At 40.9% G+C, this 23,015-nt stretch overlaps 1 protein-coding gene across 2 annotated transcripts in view; it reads right to left on the bottom strand.

The window, feature by feature from the left end:
• Positions 1-23,015, bottom strand: part of tgfb2 (transforming growth factor, beta 2) — a 73,390-nt gene that overhangs the window by 13,223 nt on the left and 37,152 nt on the right. For both annotated transcript variants that reach the window (XM_005463992.4, NM_001311314.1), the window contains 1 exon segment: positions 13,385-13,548. In XM_005463992.4, the coding sequence (XP_005464049.1) occupies positions 13,385-13,548 (164 nt within the window).

The raw sequence follows: 23,015 nt of genomic DNA, 5'->3' as shown, positions 1-23,015 counted from the left end.
TGGTCAATATGAAGGGTAGGCTAAAGTCGGGGTAGGCCATGATTGGTGGGGACATTAAACACCGTTTCAGCTCATCCAATGCTTCCTGGCACTCGCCAGACCAAACAAACATCTGGACGCCCCTTGTCGTGTCTTTCGACCCCTTCCCAACCAGGGCATGCAGAGGTTTAGCCAGCTGAGCAAACCTTGGCACAAACCGCCTGTAGTAGCTCATAAATCCAAGCACCTGCCTCACCTCTCACATGCTCCTTGGGACAGGCCACGCCTCCAGGGCCTTGACCTTTTCTTGATCTACCTGGACGCCTTTAGCAGAAATCACATGGCCAAGGAATTTAACTTCCGGCCGCAGAAGGAAGCATTTGGTCGGCTTCAACTTCAGCCCATGCTGCTTCAAACGTTCGAACACCGTCTCAAGCCTCTCGCAGTGACTGTCAAAGTACCGGGAGAAAACTATAATGTTGTCAAGATAGACAAGGAGTATATCGAAACTGAGGTCCCCCAGTACCATACCCATCAGCCGCTGAAAAGTGGCCGGGGCGTTGCACAAGCCAAATGGCATCCGAGTCCATTCAAACAAGCCAAATGGTGTTGTAACCGCCATTTTTCCCCTGTCCACTTCGCTCATGGCCACTTGGAAGTAGCCTGCGGTCAGGTCCAGGGTCGAGAATAACAACGCGTTGCCAAGCGCGTCCAACGACTCTTCGATGCGAGGAAGTGGGTATGCATCTTTGCACGTTACTGTCAGTCCTAAACGTCGGGTCCGCGGAATGTATTGGAGCTCCGGCAGTCCCTGGGCAGTGCGAAGCGAAGCCGTCCAACTCCCCTCCCAGAAACACGCTAGCCCTTTGCCAGGCAGCCGACCGTGCTGCCTCGCTTTCTATACGTGCTCTACAGTCAAACTCTGCCTATAGCGATGGGAAACTGAGGTGAGTTAAAAGGGAACGGCCGCTAGCCTTAGCTCTCACTTAGCTCCCCTGCTCACGCTATCTCCGTCGACACTACACCCCGGCGCCGCGCGCGGTAACCGGAGTCGGATTCCACACACAGAGGGAAACTCCGCATAGACTCACTGCGGTACTGTCCACTGCCCCACTAACCTCCTGGTTACTCTTTGTTCGGGTTTTGTTCTGACCGTGGGACTTTCCTGGTGTCTTCGGCTGTAGAGGCACGCGCGCGATCGGTACCACACACCCGCTCGCTCCCGACAGCGCACCTCCCTGTTTTTGCGTGCCCACGGGCTCTCCTAAATATGTAATTTCCTCTTGGCTTATTCAGAGATCTGGAGGGACACAGACTCTAATTTCACCATACCACCGCTGAAGTGGCGTAGGCAATGAAGGCACAGGAAACAGAGGAGGGGAAGAGAGCGGGGCTGAGGACCAGCCTACGTGCTAACCCACACAGACCGGCTATTCAGTGTCTCTTTCTCGCCAACTCACGGTCAATAAACAACAAGATGCATAAGATACGACTGCGGATCACCTCCCGCTGTTTGGATTACTGTGTTATGATTATCACAGAGATTTGGCTAGACTCTTTTATCCCAGACACTGCAATCGAGCTAGCGGGACACATTCAGAGTGCACAGGAACAAAGAGTCTGGTAAGAAAGGTCTGCTAGTGTTTGTAAACAATAATTAGTGTACCAACACCACAGTTAAAGTCATCCACTGCTGCCCGGACATAGAGTACATGATGGTTCAGTGTAGACCCTTCTACTTGCCGAGAGACCTCACTGCAATCACAATAATAGAGGTTTATGTGCCACCGCAAGCTAATGCTAAGTCAGCCATGGAGTTACTCCAGCGCTCCATTAATAAACAGCTTATAGCGCCCCGGGACTGCGCTGTGATTGTTGCAGGAGATTTTAACCATGCAAACCTGAAATCTGTCCTGCCTGGATTCTTTAAAAATGTGAGCTTTCCCATGAGGGTAAACAACACATTGGACCAGGTCTACACCAACATCCCAGATGCTACAAAGCCACCTCCCTGCCTCACCTCGGAATCTCTGATCATCTCTCTTTGTCCCTGATCCCTGCTTATCAACCTCTAATTCAAAGACAAAAACCATCTGAAAAAACAGTTTGAGTGTGGACCGCAGAAGCCACCATTGCCCTACAGGACTGTTTTGATAACACTGATTGGAGTGTATTTGCAGAAGGATCAGACTTGGAGGGCCACACATCTGCTGTACTCTCATACATCAACTTCTGTACTGAGAGTGTAACAACAACAAGGACTGTTAAAGTGTTCCTGAACCAGAAACCATGGCTCAACAGCGAGGTGCGACCTCTACTAAGAGCATGTGACAGTGCCTTCAAATCAGGAGGCCAACAAGTCTACAAAGAGGCACGCCAATCTCTGCTTAAAGGCATAACAGAAGCCAAGCGCAAATACAAACAGTGCATCGAGGAACACTTGAACACAAACAACTCAAGAAACATGTGGCAGGGGATCAAGACACTTACTGGCTACAAACACAATCGCACACAAATCCACTCCCCAGACATCAACTTACCTGATACCCTAAACCAGTTCTTCGCCTGCTTTGACCAACAAAACAGGGACACGATCACCCATCCTGCTGTTTCAGAGAGGGACGACACCCCCATTGAGCTGGAGCAGCATCAGGTCAGAACCACACTGCGCAGAATCAACGCAAGTAAAGCAGCTGGTCCTGACGGTGTAGCCGGAAGAGTGTTTAAAGCATGTGCCGACCAACTAGCAGAGGTTTTCACCACCATCAACCTCTCACTGCTTCAGTCTGTAGTACCATCCTGCTTCAAGTCAACCCCCATCGTTCCAGTGCCCAAGAAGTACACAGTGAGCTGCTTGAATGACTACTACAGTTGCTTTAACACCCATAATTACTAAATGTTTTGAGAAATTCAACATCTGGAAACATTAAAGCTGCCATTCCTGCAAACCTCGATCCATACCAGTTTACATACAGGGCAAACAGGTCGACAGATGACGCCATAATAACAGCTCTTCACACAACCCTCACACACCTGGACGGTAGTAACACCTATGTGAGAATGCTATTTGTGGACTTCAGCTCTGCCTTCAATACAGTTCAACCCCACAAACTGGTTAATAAACTAAGCAACTTAGGACTCAGCAGCTCACTGTGCACCTGGATACTGGACTTCCTGAGTGATAGACCCAGAATGTCAGAATGGGAGAGCACACCTCCTCCACCCTCATTCTGAACGTATGTGTCCCACAGGTTGTGTCCTCAGTCCCCTCTCAAACTTACTTTTCACTGATGACTGTTCTCCAATCCACACCAGTAACACCATTATAAAATTTGCTGATGACACCACCATCATAGGACTTACTGCTCCTATATTGTCAAATAAGGACTGTCAGTGTTTTCTTTCCTTCTTTGTTGACAAGGTCAAAAATGTAAGAAATAATCTCTTCCTCAGCATCTGTGTTGATGGTTCCCACACCAGTCAGCCTGTTATCTTAGACAGCTTTGCACCAGAAACTTTACTTGGTCTAGCGAAGCTTATTGGTATGATGAAAGACTCTTCTTGCTCCCTGGATGTTTCACCTACATTTTTGTTCAAAAATGTCTTGCACTGGATTGGTTCCAGTGTGCTCAATATTCTAAATGTGTCCTGACCTCTGGTAAGTTACCTACTTATTTCAGAAATGCTGTCATCCACCCACTTTTGAAAAAAGACAACTTGGATCCTTCTCTCATTGGGAGTTATAGACCCAGCTCCAAGCTTCCATTTACTGCTAAGGTATTAGAGAAGGTTGCGGTCAACCATTGAACTGCTGCTCTGACTACTTTTAGTCAGGTTTTCTTAGATCACATTCAACTGAAACAGCTCTTCTAAAAGTATGAAATGACATTTTGATGCAGAGTGACAAGACTAACTGTTCTGTGCTGCTCATGTTGGACCTTACCTCAGCTTTTGATACAGTTGACCATCATATTCTGCTTAATAGGCTGTTGTTCTTATTATATTTGCTCCCCCTTGGGCATGTTCTATCAACCTTTAAGGACATCTCTCATCTATGCAGATGATATTCAATTATACACTTTGTTTCACCCAAATTAAATGTCTAAACTCCACGGTTTGTTAAAGTGCCTAGACACTGTTAAACGGTGGAAAGTAGACAGTTTTCTTCAATTATATCAACATAAAACTAAAACAATTATCTTTGCACTAGATAAATGCACTTTGGAAACACTTAGATCTCTTGGTTTTTTAGCAAAATCATCTGTTAGGAACCTTAGCATAACCTTTGATTCTGGTTTTACTTTGGATGCACATGTCAAGTCTCTGGTTCATTCCTGCTTTCATCATCTGAGAAATATTACCAAACTAAGCTTCATTGTGTCACATGCTTAACTGGAAATGATTATTCATGCTTTTGTTTCTTTACAATTGAATTACTGCACGCACTATACACTTGTCTTGGCAAAACCTCCTAGAACGGTGGCAAGTTGTTCAAAATGCTGCTGCCAAACTTCAGACAAAATACAAGCTTTCACGTGTGACTCCAATCTTGATGCAGCTACACTGGCTTCTGGTTTCCAAGTGCAATTTAAGATTCTTTTGCTGACTTGGGGAGCTTTTAATGGACAGGCACCAGGTTATCTCAGAGGGCTTCTGTGTCTGGCAGGTCTCAAGGCCTGCTGATGGTGCCCCAGACTCTGGAACTCTTTCCTTTTGATTTGAGATCAATGGACAATAAGTGGACAATACAACACAATAGCCTCAGTTTTATTTGAATTTAGAAGCAGAAAATTAGAGGATATGAGGGTCTCTAAGTCTTTAAGCCAGAGGTGTCAAACTCATTTTGGTTCAGGGGCCACACAGAGCATAATTAGATGTCAAGTGGGCCGGAGCAGTACAATTATAACATAATTACCTATAAATAATAATAAGTGCATGTTTTTTTTCCTGCAAAGAAGTAGAAGTACATTAAAGAATCTCCATGTTTAATCAAATATCCTTTTACAAAACATATCAAAACATATAACAACCTCTGATTTCTTAAAGCAAGTGTTTGCACAAGTACAAACATAACTATAAGACAAAAGCATTCGGAAATGGAAAATGTAGTATTGCACTTTAGAATTCATGTCATTGCATGAACAATAGGATTCCACCAAACCAAACTCTTTTGCAGTGAAGCTTTAACTACAGCAAAAATTCATTTTCACAGAACTGTTTTGTTTAAGTGTAATCTGTGTCTGAAGCAGCATTTTAAAGGAGTTAGTCATTTCTGGACTACTTTGTTTTTGCTTCTGAAACTTGGCATCTTTTAGTTTGCACATGTGCTTCAATATCAGGTGTCATGTCCTGACTAGCAGTCAATCTCAGAATGTCATCGAAGTGCTTATGTGTGAGGCTTGAGCGCAATTTTGTTTTATTGATGTTCATTACTGAGAAAACTTCTTCACAAAGGTGGTTGTCCCAAACATGCACAACATTTTTGCAGCCAGGGCTGTTAATTTTGGGTACCCTGCAAAAGATATTGATAAAATGTGTCCAAACCTATTGAGGCAAACTTGCCCCTCAAATCTTCATCACATTGCAAATCAAAGGTTGGATTTCGACAGGCACATCAGAAGCTTTGAGTGTGAAGGGTAAGCGAAAAACTGCAAATTCTGTCTCGAGTTAATCAAAAATCTGAAACCGTTTCTTAAACTCACACAGCACTCCTGCAATCTTGTCTTTATATTGTTTAATGTCACCATTAATGCCTGTTGCACATACCTCTCTTAGGCAAGGGAATTGTGCAGGGTCACCACTTGACAGCTGTGTCTCCCACAAAGTCAGTTTCAATTTGAATGCACGTATGCTGTCATAAAACTGTGTGACAACATTTTTTGCAGTCTTGGAACATTTTGTTCAGAATATTCAAGTGCTCTGTAATATCCACCAGAAATGCAAGATCCTACAGCTGTTGGCTAATGTTGGCAAATGCTTGTCTCTTCTCAGGACACATGAGTTCTGCAGCTTTGGTCATGCATCTTTTAATAAACTCACCGTCGGAATACGGCTTTGATGTTAATGCTATTTCATTAGCAATTACATAGGTGGCTTTTACTGCTGCTTCACTGATCTCTCGGCTCCGGGTTAAAATTGACTGCGGTTTCCTCAGACCCCCCAGCAATTCATTTTTCCTCTTTCCTCAGTTGTCCTCGCAAGATGTCGTATTTTCCACAGGTCTTATAGTGAATATTATATAAATAATATATTCCTTAGGCACAGACACTTGTTGATTACACTCCAAGCACACAGGTCTGTGTGAATAAATAGGAAGCGGTGTATTTCTCTTGGAAAACCCTACAGCCCGTTATCCACTTTTCTCCTTTCTGACAAAAACATTTTGGTTAACGAGAATGTCAAGGTGACTAGGGAATAAGGTAGCCTACACCAAATTTGCAGAAGTCGTGTTGCTACCATCTGAGTGGCAGAGTTGCTGCTTCTTTTACTCTAATTAAAACATAGCGCTCCTCCCCTTTGACTAACACAGTGCTCCCCTCTCTTCTGACTAACACCCGTGCGGACGATTTAGGAATTGCATTTTATTACGAATTCTGAGTTCCTGTCTTTTATGATTTTTTTTTTTTTTTTTTGTAATTTCAAAATTCATCCAGCAGGCTGGTTTTGGCCCGCATGCCGTACGTTTGACACCCCTGCATCAGGCTGTACATGTGTGTAATTTGGCATGTGTAAATTAATCTGATGCCCACCATATATATTCATGCTATGTTTTTGATACTGCCTAACTGAAGCACCTGTAATGTAAACAGAATTGGTGCAAACACAGAACCCTGTGGAACTCCATAATTAACCTTAGTGTATGAAGAAACCACTGCAGAACAGTACCGTTAAATCCTACAGCATGCTCTAATTGTTGTAATAAAATATTATGGTCAGCGGTATCAAATGCTGCATTAAGGTCTAGTAGGACAAGCACAAAGATGAGTCCACTGTCAGAAGTCATATGAACATCTCTTTGTAAATTTCACTAAAGCTGTTTCTGTACTTTGATGAGCTCCAAAACTCTTTAAATAAACCCTCCCTTTGCAAATCATCAGGCATCTGTTTTACAAATACTCATTTAAGAATTGTTTAGATAAAAGGAAGGTTGGAGATTGGCCTGGTATATTGGTGGTTTAGTGGTTTAATTACTACCAGCTTAAATGCCGTTGGTACATAGCCCATTAATTGAGTTATGTTGACCATATTTAAGATTGAAGCATTAATTAAGTCGCCCTCAGGATTACAGGCCTGCATTCAATACCATTAGGCCGACCCTCTTGGTTGATAAGCTGACAGCAATGCAGTTGGATGCCTCTTGTGTCCTGGATTGTTGACTACCTGACAGGAAGACCACAATATGTGCATGTTCAACACAAGGGACCGTCCACTCCCCTTTTCTCTTCACTCTCTACACCACAAGACTTCAGCCCATTAATTGAGTTATGTTGATCATATTTAAGATTGAAGCATTAATTAAGTCGTCCTCAGGATTACAGGCCTGCATTCAATACTATCAGGCTGACCCTCTTGGGTGATAAGCTGACAGCAATGAGGCTGATGCCTCTTGGGTGATAAGCTGACAGCGATGCAGCTGCATGCCCCTTGTGTACTGGATTGTTTGAATACCTGACAGGAAGACCACAATATGTGCGTGTTCAACACAAGGGACCATCCATTCCCCTTTTCTCTTCACCCTCTACACCACAAGACTTCAGCAACTGCACAGTGACCTGCCATCTTGAGAAGTTTTCTGATGACTCTGCAGTTGGATGTTGAATGCATCAGTGAAGGTGATAAGACAGAGTAATTGACTCTGGTTAACTCCTTTGTAAATGGTAAATGGACTGGTTCTTATATAGCTCTTTTCTACTCTATCTGAGCACTCAAAGCACTTTATACAACTCGTTCATTCACCCAATCACACCCATTCACACAAGCACTTTTCTAAGTTTTTAGTGCTAAGGGAGGCCCCTTCCCTCCATTGATATTTGCCTCGGCAATAGAGCCCCTTGCTGAAAGCATACGTAAAGATCTAATTACAACATTTTTGCTTATAATACTGACACAACTACTAATAAAATCTCACTCTACACAGATGATGTGTTATTATATATCACCCAGCCAGAAAAGACTATTCCTGCCGTATTAGTCAAAATTAAGTTATTTGGGTCCTTCTCTGGATATAGGATAAATCTGAATAAAAGTAAACTAATCCCTATACATGTGAGTAACCCATCTTGGCTACAAAACCTCCTATCCAGTATGGTATAGACAGAGTTTATGAGAAGCTCACTTATCTGGGTATTCAGCTGTTCCTCTCTATTACAATCTAACTTCACTCCCTTAATATCTGAGCTTCAGTCACGTATACAGTTCTGCAACATGCTCCCTATATCACTCATTGGTAGAGTTAATGCTATAAAGATGATAATTTTGCCTAAGTGGTTGTACTTATTATAAAGTCTCCCCGTGTTCCTTCCTAAATCATTTTTTTTAAAACCTGAATTCACTCATCTTACCTTTTTTGTGGGGCAATAAAACACATAGAATTTGCAAGGAAACAACTTTTCAAGTCTAAAATGAGTGAGAGTTAGCGCTTCCAAATTTCTTGTTCTATTACTGGGCTTTGCATATAAAATTCATGACATTCTGCTTAGCTGACAACAGCAGTCCCCTCACATGGTTGCAACTGGAGCTTGTCAGCCTTATTTTATAGGAGCTTTACTGCTGTCTTCCCTGCCCATTGATAAGTCTATGTATGACGGCAATGTAGTGATACATAGCATCATACGTATTCTTAAGCAGATTAAACTACACTTTAATTTGAAGTCTTTATCTTCTATCACGCCCACTGTAGGCAAGCTATCTTTTCTAGAAAATACATTTAGACTTTGGAAACAGGTGCACAATCAGTTTTTTACAATCAGTAATCTATACTGGGAGGGTGTCTTTGCCTCTTTCAAGCAGTTACAAGGGATATACAAGTTACCAGGGAGAGACATTTTCAGATACCTGCAGATAAGAGACAATGTCAGGAAATGCGTACAGGGTTTTGAGAGTCTTTAAGGCACAGTTTTGTTTTTTGCTCTGGTCTCCTGTTAAGACTTGAGTGAGAAACCTTACAGAGGATACATTAAACTAACAATACAAAAAGTTGATAGGTTCGTAGCATAAACCTATTCGCTGGAACGTTCAAGACAATTCTACTACACAGCAAAAGCAAGACACAAGTCACCAAAGTTGTGTTACTCATATATGAGGGAGAGAACCACGACAAGCGCCGTTCCTTCGCTTGACCCCAATCGCTGTCGTCTGCTCCCTTGTAACACTGCTCCTTTATTGAGGTTACATGCATATGCATAGGTTCATTAACATATGAGTCTTACATAGAAATACATGCCTGGATGTTAAACTTCATAGTTACAGCTGGTAAAGCAGCAATGCAGATCGTTTTATTAAAGATGAAAGAATTTAGACAGTTTTTAACTCTCAGTGATGCTGCAGTGTTGTTTGACCTTGGGACCTGAAGTGGACGGAGTTTAGGACCCAGGTTACTCCCAGATTTACGAGCACCTTAGTCCGACAAATACGGCAATAACGACGGCCCGCTTGCATGTTCTACAAAAAAAATGTGCTTTGTTGTATATCTGACGGACAAACACCAAACCAGTTCCACATCACTGAAGTTGCACCATTTTTACAAACCAATTCTGGTTCATCCGTTTCACTCAACAATCCACTTTCCCCCTTCTCATTCTCCGTTGCCACCGTGCTTTTTCGGCCATGTGCGTATGAAAACAAAGGCACTGCGCATGCGCGTTTTATCCATATTCTATCGCGATATTTCATTTTCTTATCGTTGCCTTGTACCGGTATTACCGTGAACGGTATAATATGGCCCAGCCCTACTGCTAATAGTCAAAATGGCTGAAACAATTTAAAATATATATTTTTGCATTTCTTTGTGTCTGATGGTGTTGACAAAAACCTTAAAATTAATTAATTTCTGCTCTTAAATACCTAAAAAATTCAACTGGCATGGTGTCCAATTGTGTGCCAAAATTGGACATTTTTGTACAACGTCTGGATATTCATGTATTGACAGCACTGTAATTTTTCACTGTTTCACTTTAAAAACATAAATCTTTGCACAGATGATGTTTATATGTTGGTACGGTTCTTATCATTTTGCAGAAAAAAAGAGACCGCTAAAAATAAAAACAAGAGGTTTTTGGACAAAGTTTGTGTTCTCCATTCTTTAAGCACTGGTTCGAGCACCGTTTAGGCACCGGCACCGTTTCAAAAGTACCGATTTGGCACCGGTATCGGATAAAACCTAAACGATACCCATCCCTAGCCCTATATTGCGGTGCACCTTATGTATGAATTCTGGTTGTGCTTACTGACCTCAAACCAATTTTATGTGGTACACGGTGCTCAGAAAATTTGTCAAAAATGTTTTAGTACGACTTTGGTAAACTATAAAGCCGCACGGCTTGATGGATTGTTGGAGCATTACAGCTACTGTAGTCAGGAGCCTTGAGTAATCTGGGTCCAAAACTCTGTCCGCTTCAGGTCCCAAAGTCACTGCTACATCACTGCGGCATCACTGAGAGTGAAAAGCAGTCTAAATTCTTTCATCTTTAATAAAATGATCAGTGTTGCTACTTTACCAGGTGTAAGAATTAAGTTGAACATCCAGGCATCCATGAAAACAGAATTTATTAAATTTAATGGAGTTAGAAGTTAGCAGGAAGTTAGCTCGCTAGTTTCGACCTAAACATGATATAGCATGTTCTGACTGAGAGATTTCTGAAAAAAATTAAAACGTACACTGCTATCACTTCCGACAGAAAACTAAACAGCAGTGACTTTTGTAGGGTTACTGAAGTTGGACTAGCTGGTATATAATGCTATGTGATTGCTAGCGACACAGCTATGTTAGCATAACAAACACAGTGAAGCTTCAAGATGAATGCTAACTTTTTTCCACTCGATAAAAGTTAACAGGAGGGTTCCAGATGGTTAGGGACAAATGCAATCGCATGGCAGGATGCTTTTAACGGACCAAACTTCAGTCAGGAGAACAACTGAGATAATCCATCCACAACACAAAGTTAGTCATTAATATACTGTAACAACATGGGAATAGAGCAGCTGTGAGAGAATTCAACATTAATGAATCAATGGTACGAAATGTAAACGCAACACTTTTGTTTTTGCTCCCATTTTTCATGAGCTGAACTTAAAGATCTGAAACATTTTCTACATACACAAAGGACCCATTACTATCAAATAGTGTTCACAAATCTGTCTAAATCTGTGTTTAGACGAGAAGTTCTCGGCAAACGAGAACTTCTCGTTTGCCGAAATAATCCATCCCACCTTACAGATGTGGCATGTCAAGGTGCTGATTAGACAGCATGAATATTGCACAGGTGTGCCTTAGACTGCCAAAAATAAAAGGCCACTCTGAAATATGTAGTTTGGTCACACAGCACAAATGTCGCAAAACCAGTCAGTATCTGGTGTGGCCACCATTTGGAGGCAAATGGTGTGCAATGGGCATAGAGTTGATCAGGTTGTTGATTGTGGGCTGTGGAATGTTGGTGAACTCCTCTTCAATACTTGTGCAAAGTTGCTGAATATTGGCAGGAACTGCAACACACTGTCATATACGCCGAGCCAAGCGTCCCAAACATGATCAGTGTGTGACATGTCTGGTGAGTATGCTGGCCATGAAAGAACTGGGATGTTTTCAACTTCCAAGGAATTGTGTACAGATCCTTGCAATATGGGGCCGTGCATTATCATGCTGTAACATGAGGTTATGATCATGGATAAATGGCACAACAATTTGTCCTCAGGATCTCAACACGGTATCTCTGTGCATTCAAAATGTCAACAATAAAACGCACTCGTGTTCATTGTCCATAACCCCACCGCCACCATGGGCCACTCAATCCACAACGTTGACGTCAGCAAACTGCTCATCCACACGACGCAACACAAGCTGTCTGCCATCTGCCCTGAACAGTAAAAACATCTGTCAACAGAACACCTCTCCAACGTGCCAGACACCATCAAATGTGAGCATTTGCCAACTCAAGGTGGTTAAAGTGATGAACCGCAGTCAGGTCCACACTCTGATGAGGACCACGAGCATGCCGATGAGTTCCCCTGAGACGGTTTCTGACAGTTTTTGCAGAAATTCTTTAGTCATGCAAACTGATTGTTGCTGCAGCTGTCTGGGTGGCTGGTCTCCACCTAGTCGACCATCCTGGAGGTGAACATGCTGGATGTGGAGGTCCTGGGCTGGTGTGGTTACATGTGGTCTGTGATTGTGAAGCCAGTTGGATGTACTGCCAAATTCTCTGAAACGCCTTTGAAGATGGCTTATCGCAGAGAAATGAACATTCATTTCACAGACAACAGTTCTGGTAGACATTCCTGCAGTCAGCATGCCAATTGCACGCTCCCTCAAAAGCTGCAACATCTGTAGCATTGTGCTGTGTGATTAAACTGCATATTTCAGAGTGGCCTTTTATTTGCGACAGTCTAAGGCATACCTGTGCAATATTCATGCTGTCTAATCAGCACCTTGACATGCCACATCTGTGAGGTGGGATGGATTATTTCAGCAAACAAGAAGTTCTCAGTTACAGAGATTTAGACAGATTTGTGAACAATATTTCATAGTAATGGGTCCTTTGTGTATGTAGAAAATGTTTCAGATCTTTAAGTTCAGCTCATGAAAAATGGGAGCAAAAACAAAAGTGTTGCGTTTATATTTTTGTTCAGTGTAATTGAGTGCTTTAGACCTACAACCAACATTCCCTTTACTGATAAAGTCCTTTAAAATCCCTGTATGTCTGTGAAAGGAATCAATTGTTTGAAAAGTTTCAGTTAGCACAAAAACGGATCTTCAGTCAGTTATTAACAATCTTCTAATGGCGCCAGACAATGGACTGTCTCTGCGCATGTCCTGCTGGATCATTGTAATCGCAAAATTGAATTGCACTGGAACAACTGGGAATGAAAACTGTACTACAGTGATTTGAGTCATATTTATTGGATTAATTAATTTTTTAAATTTAAATGATGAGCCTTCCACACACAAAAGTTAGTTATACAATTCCACAGGGCTCCCATTCTGATAATCTCATTGTACTAATCATTAAGAATCTTCAAAATTTATGAAAAAAAACCTACAAAAATCAGAATATATTTTTTAGCAATGTAAAAAATCTTTGCATTTTAAAATTATATTAAGCAATCCTTCCTAGTCTTTATAAAACACAAAGCAACTCATATTTAGCAAATATGGCATAATAAATGTTACTCCAGACAAAAGTGTTTGTACCTGATAAAGCTCAATTCGTTGCTCAGACACTCGGGCCCCAGGGTTTTGAAGACGGAAGATCCTGAGCTCTGCCTTCACCAAGTTGGAGGCATTCTTCTCCATAGAGGACACATCAAAAGTCAGCCACCGGAAGTAAGGGTTGAAGGGTGTAGGAGAAATAACATCTGCAAAAAAATGTAAAGAAAGCGTCTGGATAAGGATTGGATACTTAATGACTGCTAATGGAATGCTTGCTTTGGACTGAGGCAGCCAATTCCAACTACTAAAATGAAACTACAATTAAGGAAAGATATCACAGCCTGAGAGGGTTGTGGGACTGAAGGTCAATGGTCCAATCCCCTACCAGTCAAGCCAGCTTGATGAGTTCTTCAGCAAGACATTACAAAATTGTCACCACCAATTAGTGTTAGTTTGCATCTGATAAAGTGTTGTAAGGGGTGCTTTCAGTGGTTACCAGACAAGAAAAGTGCTGTATGAATGTTAGTGCATGTACCATTTACAACTGTGCCCACAAATTGCACATACTTTGTCATTATCTTCTAAACACAAGCAGAAAGGGAGGGGCAGCAGTCTTCCATTGTATTAATCAAAGATGCAGCCAAGGCATACCAGTGGCCAAGGGAATAGTGGGTGCTATGGCAGGTTCCTTTGCTCTTACTAACAAGAGCTATCACCTTGCCCACCCCTAATCTTTTAAAATTAATTGATTAGGCAGGATAACTTGGTGGGACAATGCTTAGTGGTGCGCTCACAACAGGTAGGGACATGTAGTGTCTGTGCTGCTAGGTTGTCTGATGCTGACTTCGGGGTGGGTCTTTCCACTAGACTGGTTAGGCACTACTTGTTTTTTCACAACGCTGGATTTGACCAAGGGCTACTGTCAGATTTTGTCTCAGGGCAACAACCGCCTTGTGGTTAGGGTTATTATGTCCTGGGACACCCTTTCAGCCTCTGTTCAGTGGCTCCATCGCATAAATGATGTGAATCAGCCGTTGATCTGGCATTACACCCCATTAAATTCAAAGTGATCGAGTGGGAGAGAAAATCAGACACAGATTTTTTTTCTCCCACTTGTGGCAGCAGGGGTGGCAGTAGGCTAGGCCAGATGGATCCCTGGCCTAAATGCTTGATTGAGACTTCTCAGGAAATCTACATCCTAACTTAGATGGTAACCGGAATCGCCTTTTAATCCCTATACTGCAACATTACATTCAAATTGTTGTGGTATGCATCAAACTGACATGTAGTTACATTTCTCAAGAGTTGTACACCAGGCTACATAGAAGCTTGTGGCGAAGGGTTAAAATGGGACTCCCAGTTATGGCTTAAGTTATGACGTAGATCTGATGCAGAAGTATAATTCCCACGTAAATGAAGTGAGGCTGGTTATTGCAGCTGTGGCCAGTTGCTTAATTATGCCTCCCCCTGTCTTTGAGAACAATAGTATAGTAAGCAACATCTAAAATAACCAGCTGAAAATGCAAAGGGAAATTAAAAAACAACTAAAAAGAAATGGTGTTGCACCAAGCTGAACGCCCCTGTGTTGTGTCAAGTTTCCTCAAATCAGGTGAACCAACACAAAGCCTGCTACAGTCATTACAGTGTATGACTATTGATAAAGATGTTGACAGTGACAGCTTCTATATAACATTTAATTTATTAATGGAGTCAACTGACTTCTTTCAAATATAAATAAACCTATTCAGTATTTTAATTACACCTTTCTGGCATACAGAAAATAAACATTTAATAGTATTTCTTCAAATCTTCTTTGCTGCTACCATTTTTTAAATGTTAGTATTTATGTGTGGACTATGTTACATTTTGAGAAATGTTATTACATTTGATATCAAAAGTGCTATAACCACATCTAAGAAAGTCATGAACCTATTGTTTACTTGCATTTCATGTACCATTACAGTAGGGACACCTACCTACAATTCCCACACAAGTCAGCTATCTTGTTGACAGTGCTGCAGCCTCACTGTGTACGACACTCAATACTGTTGTCCCTTTGAAAAAACAAGCATTGAATCAGAGAAGACCAGATTCTTGGTACAACTCACAAAACACGCACCTTATGCAGACATCATTCACCAGTGAAAATATATATCCAATTTGAAGATATGACAGAAAAAGAGTAAAGAGAAGCTGAAAAGCATGGACAGATATATTTTGTGGCTGGGCTTTTTACATAAGGAGTGTCCCTTTCATAGCACAAAATTTGGGGGGAAGAATATTTAAATCACTCATATAAATATGATTTATGAAGATTAGTGTTAAATGTAGTGTTTTTCTGTTTAGTGTTAAACCTACAAAGGTTTTGGTTCCAAGAGTATATGGGGCTAGTGATATTTGAGGTGTTTTATTTATTGGGAATGAGAGTGGGAAATGTTTTCAGAAGTAGTGCATAATAGTCCCAGGCAGATGGTGCAATGCTTTGAACATAGTCCAAAAATTCGACCCTGCCCTGTAACTCTTCACTGAGTCCTCACCTTGCATGTTTAAGTCCCTTTCTGTTCCTCTATAGTAATACTCATATTTTATTGAAACCAACCTGAACTGAGATGTTGTAGTTTTTTGTCACATTTCTACACAGAGATCAGTACAAAATTAAAACATATTTTCTCAGCAGAACAATTTTCATGTAGTTTCTTTCTTTTGGTTGCTACCTTATTCACAAGCTAGCTCCACATTTGATATTGCAGAGCGCACCCCCAAACACGCAGATCGTCCCAAGCAGCCAGGAAATCAGATATGTCTTCCAGACATATCTTAAATTGAACATCATATTGACAACCAGGTTGGGTCATGGTTGGATGTCCAAATTGTGGGCCTAGTTTAGAAAACATATGTCCAGAATTGGTCATGGAGCAACGGACCCAATATAGACATGATCCGCGTATCTATCTGACATCCAGTCTTTAGTGGGAAAGACCTTGATGACCTCTAATTTTCTGTTTCTGAATTCAGATAAAACTGAGATTTTTGTATTATTCTTAGGCATAAAAGATCTCTTAGGAGTATGGCATCTAACCAGATGCTTACTTTTGTTGGCATTACTTTAACCTCCAGTAACAATGAGGAATCTTGGAGTTGTTTTTTTTCCTACAATGCGCATATTAAACAAATGCCTAGGAACACTTTCTTCCATTTTTGCAATATCTCTAAAATTAGAAACATCCTGTCTCAGGGATGCTGAAAAACTAGTTTATACATTTATTATTTCTAGGCTGGACTACTGTAATTCGTTATTATGAGGCTGTCACAAAAATATCCTGAAAAGCCTTTGGTTCATCCAAAATGTAGCAGCAAGAATACTGACAGACTAGACAGACTGACAGACAAGAGAAAGCATATTTCTCCTATCCTGGCTTTTCTTCATTGGCTCCCTGTTAAATCCAGAATTAGTTTAAAATCCTTCTCTTTACATACAAGGTCTTGAATAATCAGGACCCATCATATCTTATAGTAATCTATTGAAAGCTGGTGCTACTAATTCCTAGAGGTGTTCCAACTTTTGGCATAGCTTTATAAAATCAGTTTCCTGATTTAAATCGATTTTAGTTTGAATAATGCAATATTGATTAATTAAATCTAAAAACTAGTGCTGTCAATAGATTTGAAAAAAATGAACTAATTAATCTCACAATTTTCTGTAATTAATCACAATTACTTGATCAAGAGCCTGGTTGCAATTACATTTTTTCAACTTTATATTTAAGCTTGTAACTGACATTTATACAATATAAGGAAGTAAATGCAGAATAAACACAAAGAAAGTATGCTTAAATTCAAAGAGAAGTTGAATAGTTTTCTTCTTCTACAATCTTTTAGCACAAGTTCTCTCCTGTGAAATACAACTTTTTTAATAAAAAGTATACACTAATATATAATATATATTAGTGCTGTCAAACAGTTAAAATGTTTAATCAGATTCATCACAGGGTTACTGTGGATTAATTTTGATTAATCACAATTAAATATCATTCATTTTTATTCTATATTAATCGCATTTCATTTTGCATGAGCAAACAGACTGGGGAAAAAAGGGAAAATATATGCACTTTACATCTTTATTGAACATCTTGAACATTCATGTTAACAAAAAACTCTGTAAACATTTATCCACTCTCTCTGTCACTCTTGGGGAGGCACTTCAAGTCCTTGAAACGAGGAACCAAAGATATACTCCGGCTGCAACATTTTGGATTAACTGTTGTTAAGACATCCTTATAATAGTGAAATACAATAGTCCAGGCCAGAAGTAATACAGAAGTAATAAACGCATGAACTAGGTTTTCCAGTGGTTCTTATATAGCTCTTTTCTATTCTACTGGATCGCTCAAAGTACTTTATACTTATTATTTCATTCACACAAGGACTCTTTTCCATGCTTAAGTGCTTTAACATTCAAACTCCAATGGACGTATCAGAGAGAAACTTCATGCTAGTATCTCGCCCATGATTTGGCATACAGATTGTAAATTCAAAAGACACAACATCGTAGTCTCTTTAAAACATTTGTATAAATGTATATACGTAAACAAAAAAAAATGTCAACATTGAAATGTTTTCTGAATGTTCAACAATGTGCTTCATTTTACTTAAAGCATACTATTACTGCACAAAATAAACAATAGTGCATTTTAATGCAAAGAAAACTTTGTAAACAAAGGATCACAGTATCCAGAGTCCTTCGTCTAGTGCTTTTAGGAGGGTTAAAGGTGAAACTCCCTTTTTTGTCAGACAATCAGCAAGTTGGGATTTGGAATCTGACCAACAAACCTGTCTGATTTTCTTGGCTTGTATGAGCTCTTTAATGCTGCTCATTTCTAGCCTCTAGCTCTTCTCTGTAACCTGCTTACTGGACATGAGTGCATCAAACAAGGTCAGTCACACAGATCAACGGAAGAGCATTCAGATCAGTTGTAAGCTCAGAAAAAAGTGTTGCCAGGAAGACTGCACTGTCTATTCCATCTGACATGGCAAGAGTTTCTCCTGCCAGTGTACTTCTGACCACACGCCTGATTTTTTTAGACTGCCAAAAGAAAGGACAAAACTTTCCTCCTTTACCCATAAGGACGATTAATGCCCCTCCTTGAGTACCGCCATCAGGAAGGTTGCCAAATGAAGCGTCACTGAAAACAACCAATGCCAAATCCTCACTGTTATCCAAGTGCTGAAACTTAAGAGTCACTTTCTCTGCCTTAAGTTCACGGATAACTTTGTTCACTTCATGAATGGACTGCACAGTTGCATCTTTAATATTAGATGCCAGGCTGCATATGTCAAACATAACACCTCGTTCGTTTGGCAACCCACAAAATCTGTCCTATTTTTGACCTGAGTTGCTCCCGTTCTGTTTCACTTAAGGAAGCATCCCTCTGTACAGCCCGTGCTGCTTGTAACTGAACCGGTTGTAGGTTGTCAATGTAAAGTTGTTGATGCACCTCTATTACATCATTAACTGTACAAATGTCCATACCAACATAAGAAAAGCTGTCATGTTCTTCACGTCCCACAAGGAAGGTAGATTTCAGTACAGGAATGACATGAGTTGCAAAGTGACTTGAACCAGCCCAAAGGAAATCATCAAAGTGGCATGCAAGCACTCCTGTAATCTCAGATTGTTCATTCTGCCAATAGAACACTGCGGGATCAACCTGTGATATTTTACCACCAATGTTGAGCATAATGTCTTTGAACTTATTACCAATAAAGTGAAGCATCTGCAAGTCCATACACACAGCACAGCAAAGAAGGACTCATCCAGGCTGGAAAAACTGATCAGGAAGGCTAGCTCTGTGGTCGGCATGAAGCTGGACACTCTGGTGACAGTGGCAGAGAAAAGGACACTAAAAAAAATTGCTGGACATTATGGACAATGCTGGGCATCCTCTGCACACGGGCATAAACAACTAGAGGAGCCTGTTCAGTGACAGGTTGCTCCTCCCAAAGACAAGAACCAACAGACCGAATTTCCCAGAGGAACCCACCTGAGGGATTAATAAAGTTTTATCGTATCTTATCTTATCTTACACACTTTTTTGAATTTTCATAGAACATTGTCCTTGCCAGCTTCAGGTGGGGGGCGAAGATATACTGTATGTCTCTTGACAGTTCCATTCCCTGCAAAAAGGCAGATTTAATGTCCATTGAATTCACTTTCCACTTGTTTTGACATATCACAGCTAGCACCAGACTGAGAGACTCAGATGCACATGTTGGAGAGTCTTTCTGAGTATTTACCTCTTCAAACCCCCGTGCCACAAGTCGGGCCTTCGGGACAATAGAGATTGAAAATGTGACGTCATTTCTGGGGTAAAACCGCAAAGGATTTTAGGTACGAGTGACAAGTGATACTAGCGCATGCAGGTTTTCACAAGAAAACAGTCACACAGCGATAAAAAGAAACACAAAGAATGGCAAGAAGCTGTTGTATTATTAACTGCAATAGCCCGTCGCATGACAGCCACGGGAAGCCAACGGGTAAAGAGATCGGTTTTAATTGGATTCCGTCGTGGAAGAGAAACTGTTCAAGCCATGTTTCCGAAGTAACAAAGAGCCGACGGATGGCCTGGATTGCAGCCATTCGAAGACCAAATATAATGTTCCAGAACACTCCAGCTCACATGTTAGTCTGCTCCAAGCATTTCCACAAAGGTAAGTCTTTTGTTGTAGTTGTTACGTAGTTTATCATAACATAATTATTGATGTAGGTCACAAATAAGTCTTATATTGATTTGAATTGAATTCGTTGTGCTATGCTGCTTTGTTCACTGTGGCTTTGCGGGCTAATGTTTGTTGTGTTTTGTAGGAAAACCAGCCTACAAAATGCTGGAATGCGATCCAGACTGGGTACCCTCTATCAACCTGGATCGACCGAATTTAAAGCTGCTACCACAGCGAGATTTGATCGGTTAAGAGAGAGAGAGAGCGATATCAAAACAGCCACAAAAAGTCACGCATATATGTGCTCAAGTGTTGTATTGAAGCAATCAAGTGATGAATAACTGTTTTCCAGTATGTTGTTTTGAAATGTTTTTTTTTTTTGCAATGTTGATTTGTTTTTCACCGAAGCAGCTAATAAAGTACAATAGAATACAATTTTGCCTCTTTCTTGTAAGATTCCATAATAGAATGAAACAATAATGCCAGTTATAAATAAAGACAATAAATTGAATGAATTATGAAACACTTATTTTATTTCTATTGGATCTGAAAATGCTGTGTAATACTACAACCTGAAAAGATCAATAGATTGCGTTGGCCTGTACAGGAGATGAAAAAAAAAAATTTAACAACAGCTGTGAAATGGAATAGTCCAAATCACCAAAGTAAACTGGACCTGGGCTTGTTGCAGGGATCTGAAGTTTCTAAACATTTTGTGAGTGTATGCACTCACACTTAGGACCATATAATTATAAATATGTGCGTGATGTAAGTTGGGCAGCACGCTAACGTCTTTAGCCCACTCTGTATGCTCGTATGAGTCTAACCCTTTCACTCCTTTGATTTTTTCCTTGTACTTTTTTTTGCCTTTTCATCAACTCTGTCTTTGTACGGACCTGCCGTGTTCTCTTTCATTTTGTACATAACTGTTTTTGGGGCAAATAAAATGCAAGTATGGATTAAAATCACAGAATTAATGATTACCGGTGCTGGAAATGCTAGCGCTTGATGCAGTGTTTTGATTTTGCTGCCACTCGTACCTACAATGCAAAGCGCGAAAGTCACGTAGTCTGTCGATCTCTATACCATTAGTAGTTTCTTTGAGTGTACAGACCCATCTAGTAGACACACATTTTTGACCCAGGTCTTTCACTTCATCAAATACACCATTACATTGCCAGTTCTCAATCTCCTGCTGCTTAGCAGCATCAAAGGAGATATCTTTTGTTATGAGTACATCTATATCTCTGTTTTCAGGTTCAGTGCAAAGACCATCAACAAGTGACATGTCTAAATCTTTATTTTCACCTTCATTACCATCAGGCTCAAGATATTGCACATTATACCAGTTTTTGTATTGCCCTTTGGCTTTCCCTGCTCTGCCTAATACTGTATGTTGAACACTGTTGTCCCTGTGAGTAAAAGTGATCAGCTGTCCTCCCCTTAACTTTACATCTGCAGAGGATACAGGATCAGTGTATGTAGAAGGCTCATTTGCAGTGTGTGTCACAGACATGTTTTCTGTAGTGTTAGTTTCTCTGTCACTAGTGATGTCTTCTTCCTCACTAATACTCTGTCCACCATCGGGTGCTTCTGTCTCATCATTTTCAACTGTGTCTCTGTTGTCAGTGTCATCATCAGTAGTACTCTGTGGTATTTGTTTATCTCCACTCTGTGCATCCACTTTACTCAACCTTGACTGGTGCACTATTACAAGAGTCCCCCCATGTCTTACAAGTACAACAGCTCCATCCTCCCCAATAACTACACCTGGACCATTCCACTCTGTACAGTCGACTCATTTGTAGTATACTTTATCTCCTGCCTCATATTTGTCATCTATAGGCCTAAGTTACTTGCGTAGTGCTCTCCTGATCCTTTCTGAACATTCTGCCTCAGTAAATGCTTTCCTGGAAGCATATAATGCTGATATATGTTCAGCTACTCTTGCACTTATAGTTGTGCCCTCTAAGGCAGGTGGTTTATCCATCAACACAGAAGGAAGGTTAGGGTTTTGGCAAATAATAATACAAGTTGATGTGGACTGTAACCATGTATGAGAGACGTTTTGCTCAGTGGTAGTGGAATATCAACAGGAACTACTTTACTTTCAATGTCATACTTCGTTTGTCCAATTTTGACCGAAAGTTTTACTTTTCTGCTGGAATACACTACAGTACCATCCCCAAAGCGAAATGGTCTGGAGCTAGGGGTTTCTGATTGCAGCAACTTGTTTACTTGGCCTTGGCTGAGGTCACTCATGTAACTATCTAGCCACTTCTGACCACAAACTGTGCGTTTACACGCAGTATCAATAATGGCTGACCCCAGTGCTTCAGTCAAGAAGATTTCAGAATCTGTCATTGGGGCTTTAGTGTACAAGGTAATGTTACACTCCTCCACTTTTCCATCTTCAGTTAGATTTACTTGGTCACCATTCCGATGAGGACAGTCTTTAGCCCAGTGGTAAGTACTCTGACAAATAGCACATCTTGTTCGCTTGCCAAACTTGTCAAGTGGGTTGGTACCTTGTGGTGGTTGTCGCTGTCCACTCCGCCATGAAGTACTGTTGTTTCATTTGTGTTTAGGACCCTTTTGCTCCGTAAGGAAAACTGCATCTTGATTCAGTTGAATTCCACTGAAAACTCCGGTTACTTTCCCTCCAAAAATCCATTTCAGTGCAGACTTCATAGACGCAAACGTTAAGTCCGTGCACGCTGTCAGTGCAAGCTGTCGACTTTTCTCATCAAGACAAGCTGTATCTAGAAGCTTAAATGCTAACACAGTGTCAGGCAGCGTCATGTTGTACTTTTTCATCCGGTTATAACGTTGTTCAAAATCTATAATGTATCTATAATGCCATGGACACACTGTGGTCCTTTGCAATGGAGTCAAAACACGAGTAAGCCTCATACGCATCTTTTTCTTCTCTCTGAAACACCGCATCCAGTTTTGC

The sequence above is a fragment of the Oreochromis niloticus genome, linkage group LG11, assembly GCF_001858045.2.
Source record: "Oreochromis niloticus isolate F11D_XX linkage group LG11, O_niloticus_UMD_NMBU, whole genome shotgun sequence".
NCBI classification, from domain to species: Eukaryota; Metazoa; Chordata; class Actinopteri; order Cichliformes; family Cichlidae; genus Oreochromis; species Oreochromis niloticus.
The sequence above is the reverse complement of the archived record's forward strand: the minus strand, read 5'-3'. Positions and strand labels throughout refer to the sequence as shown.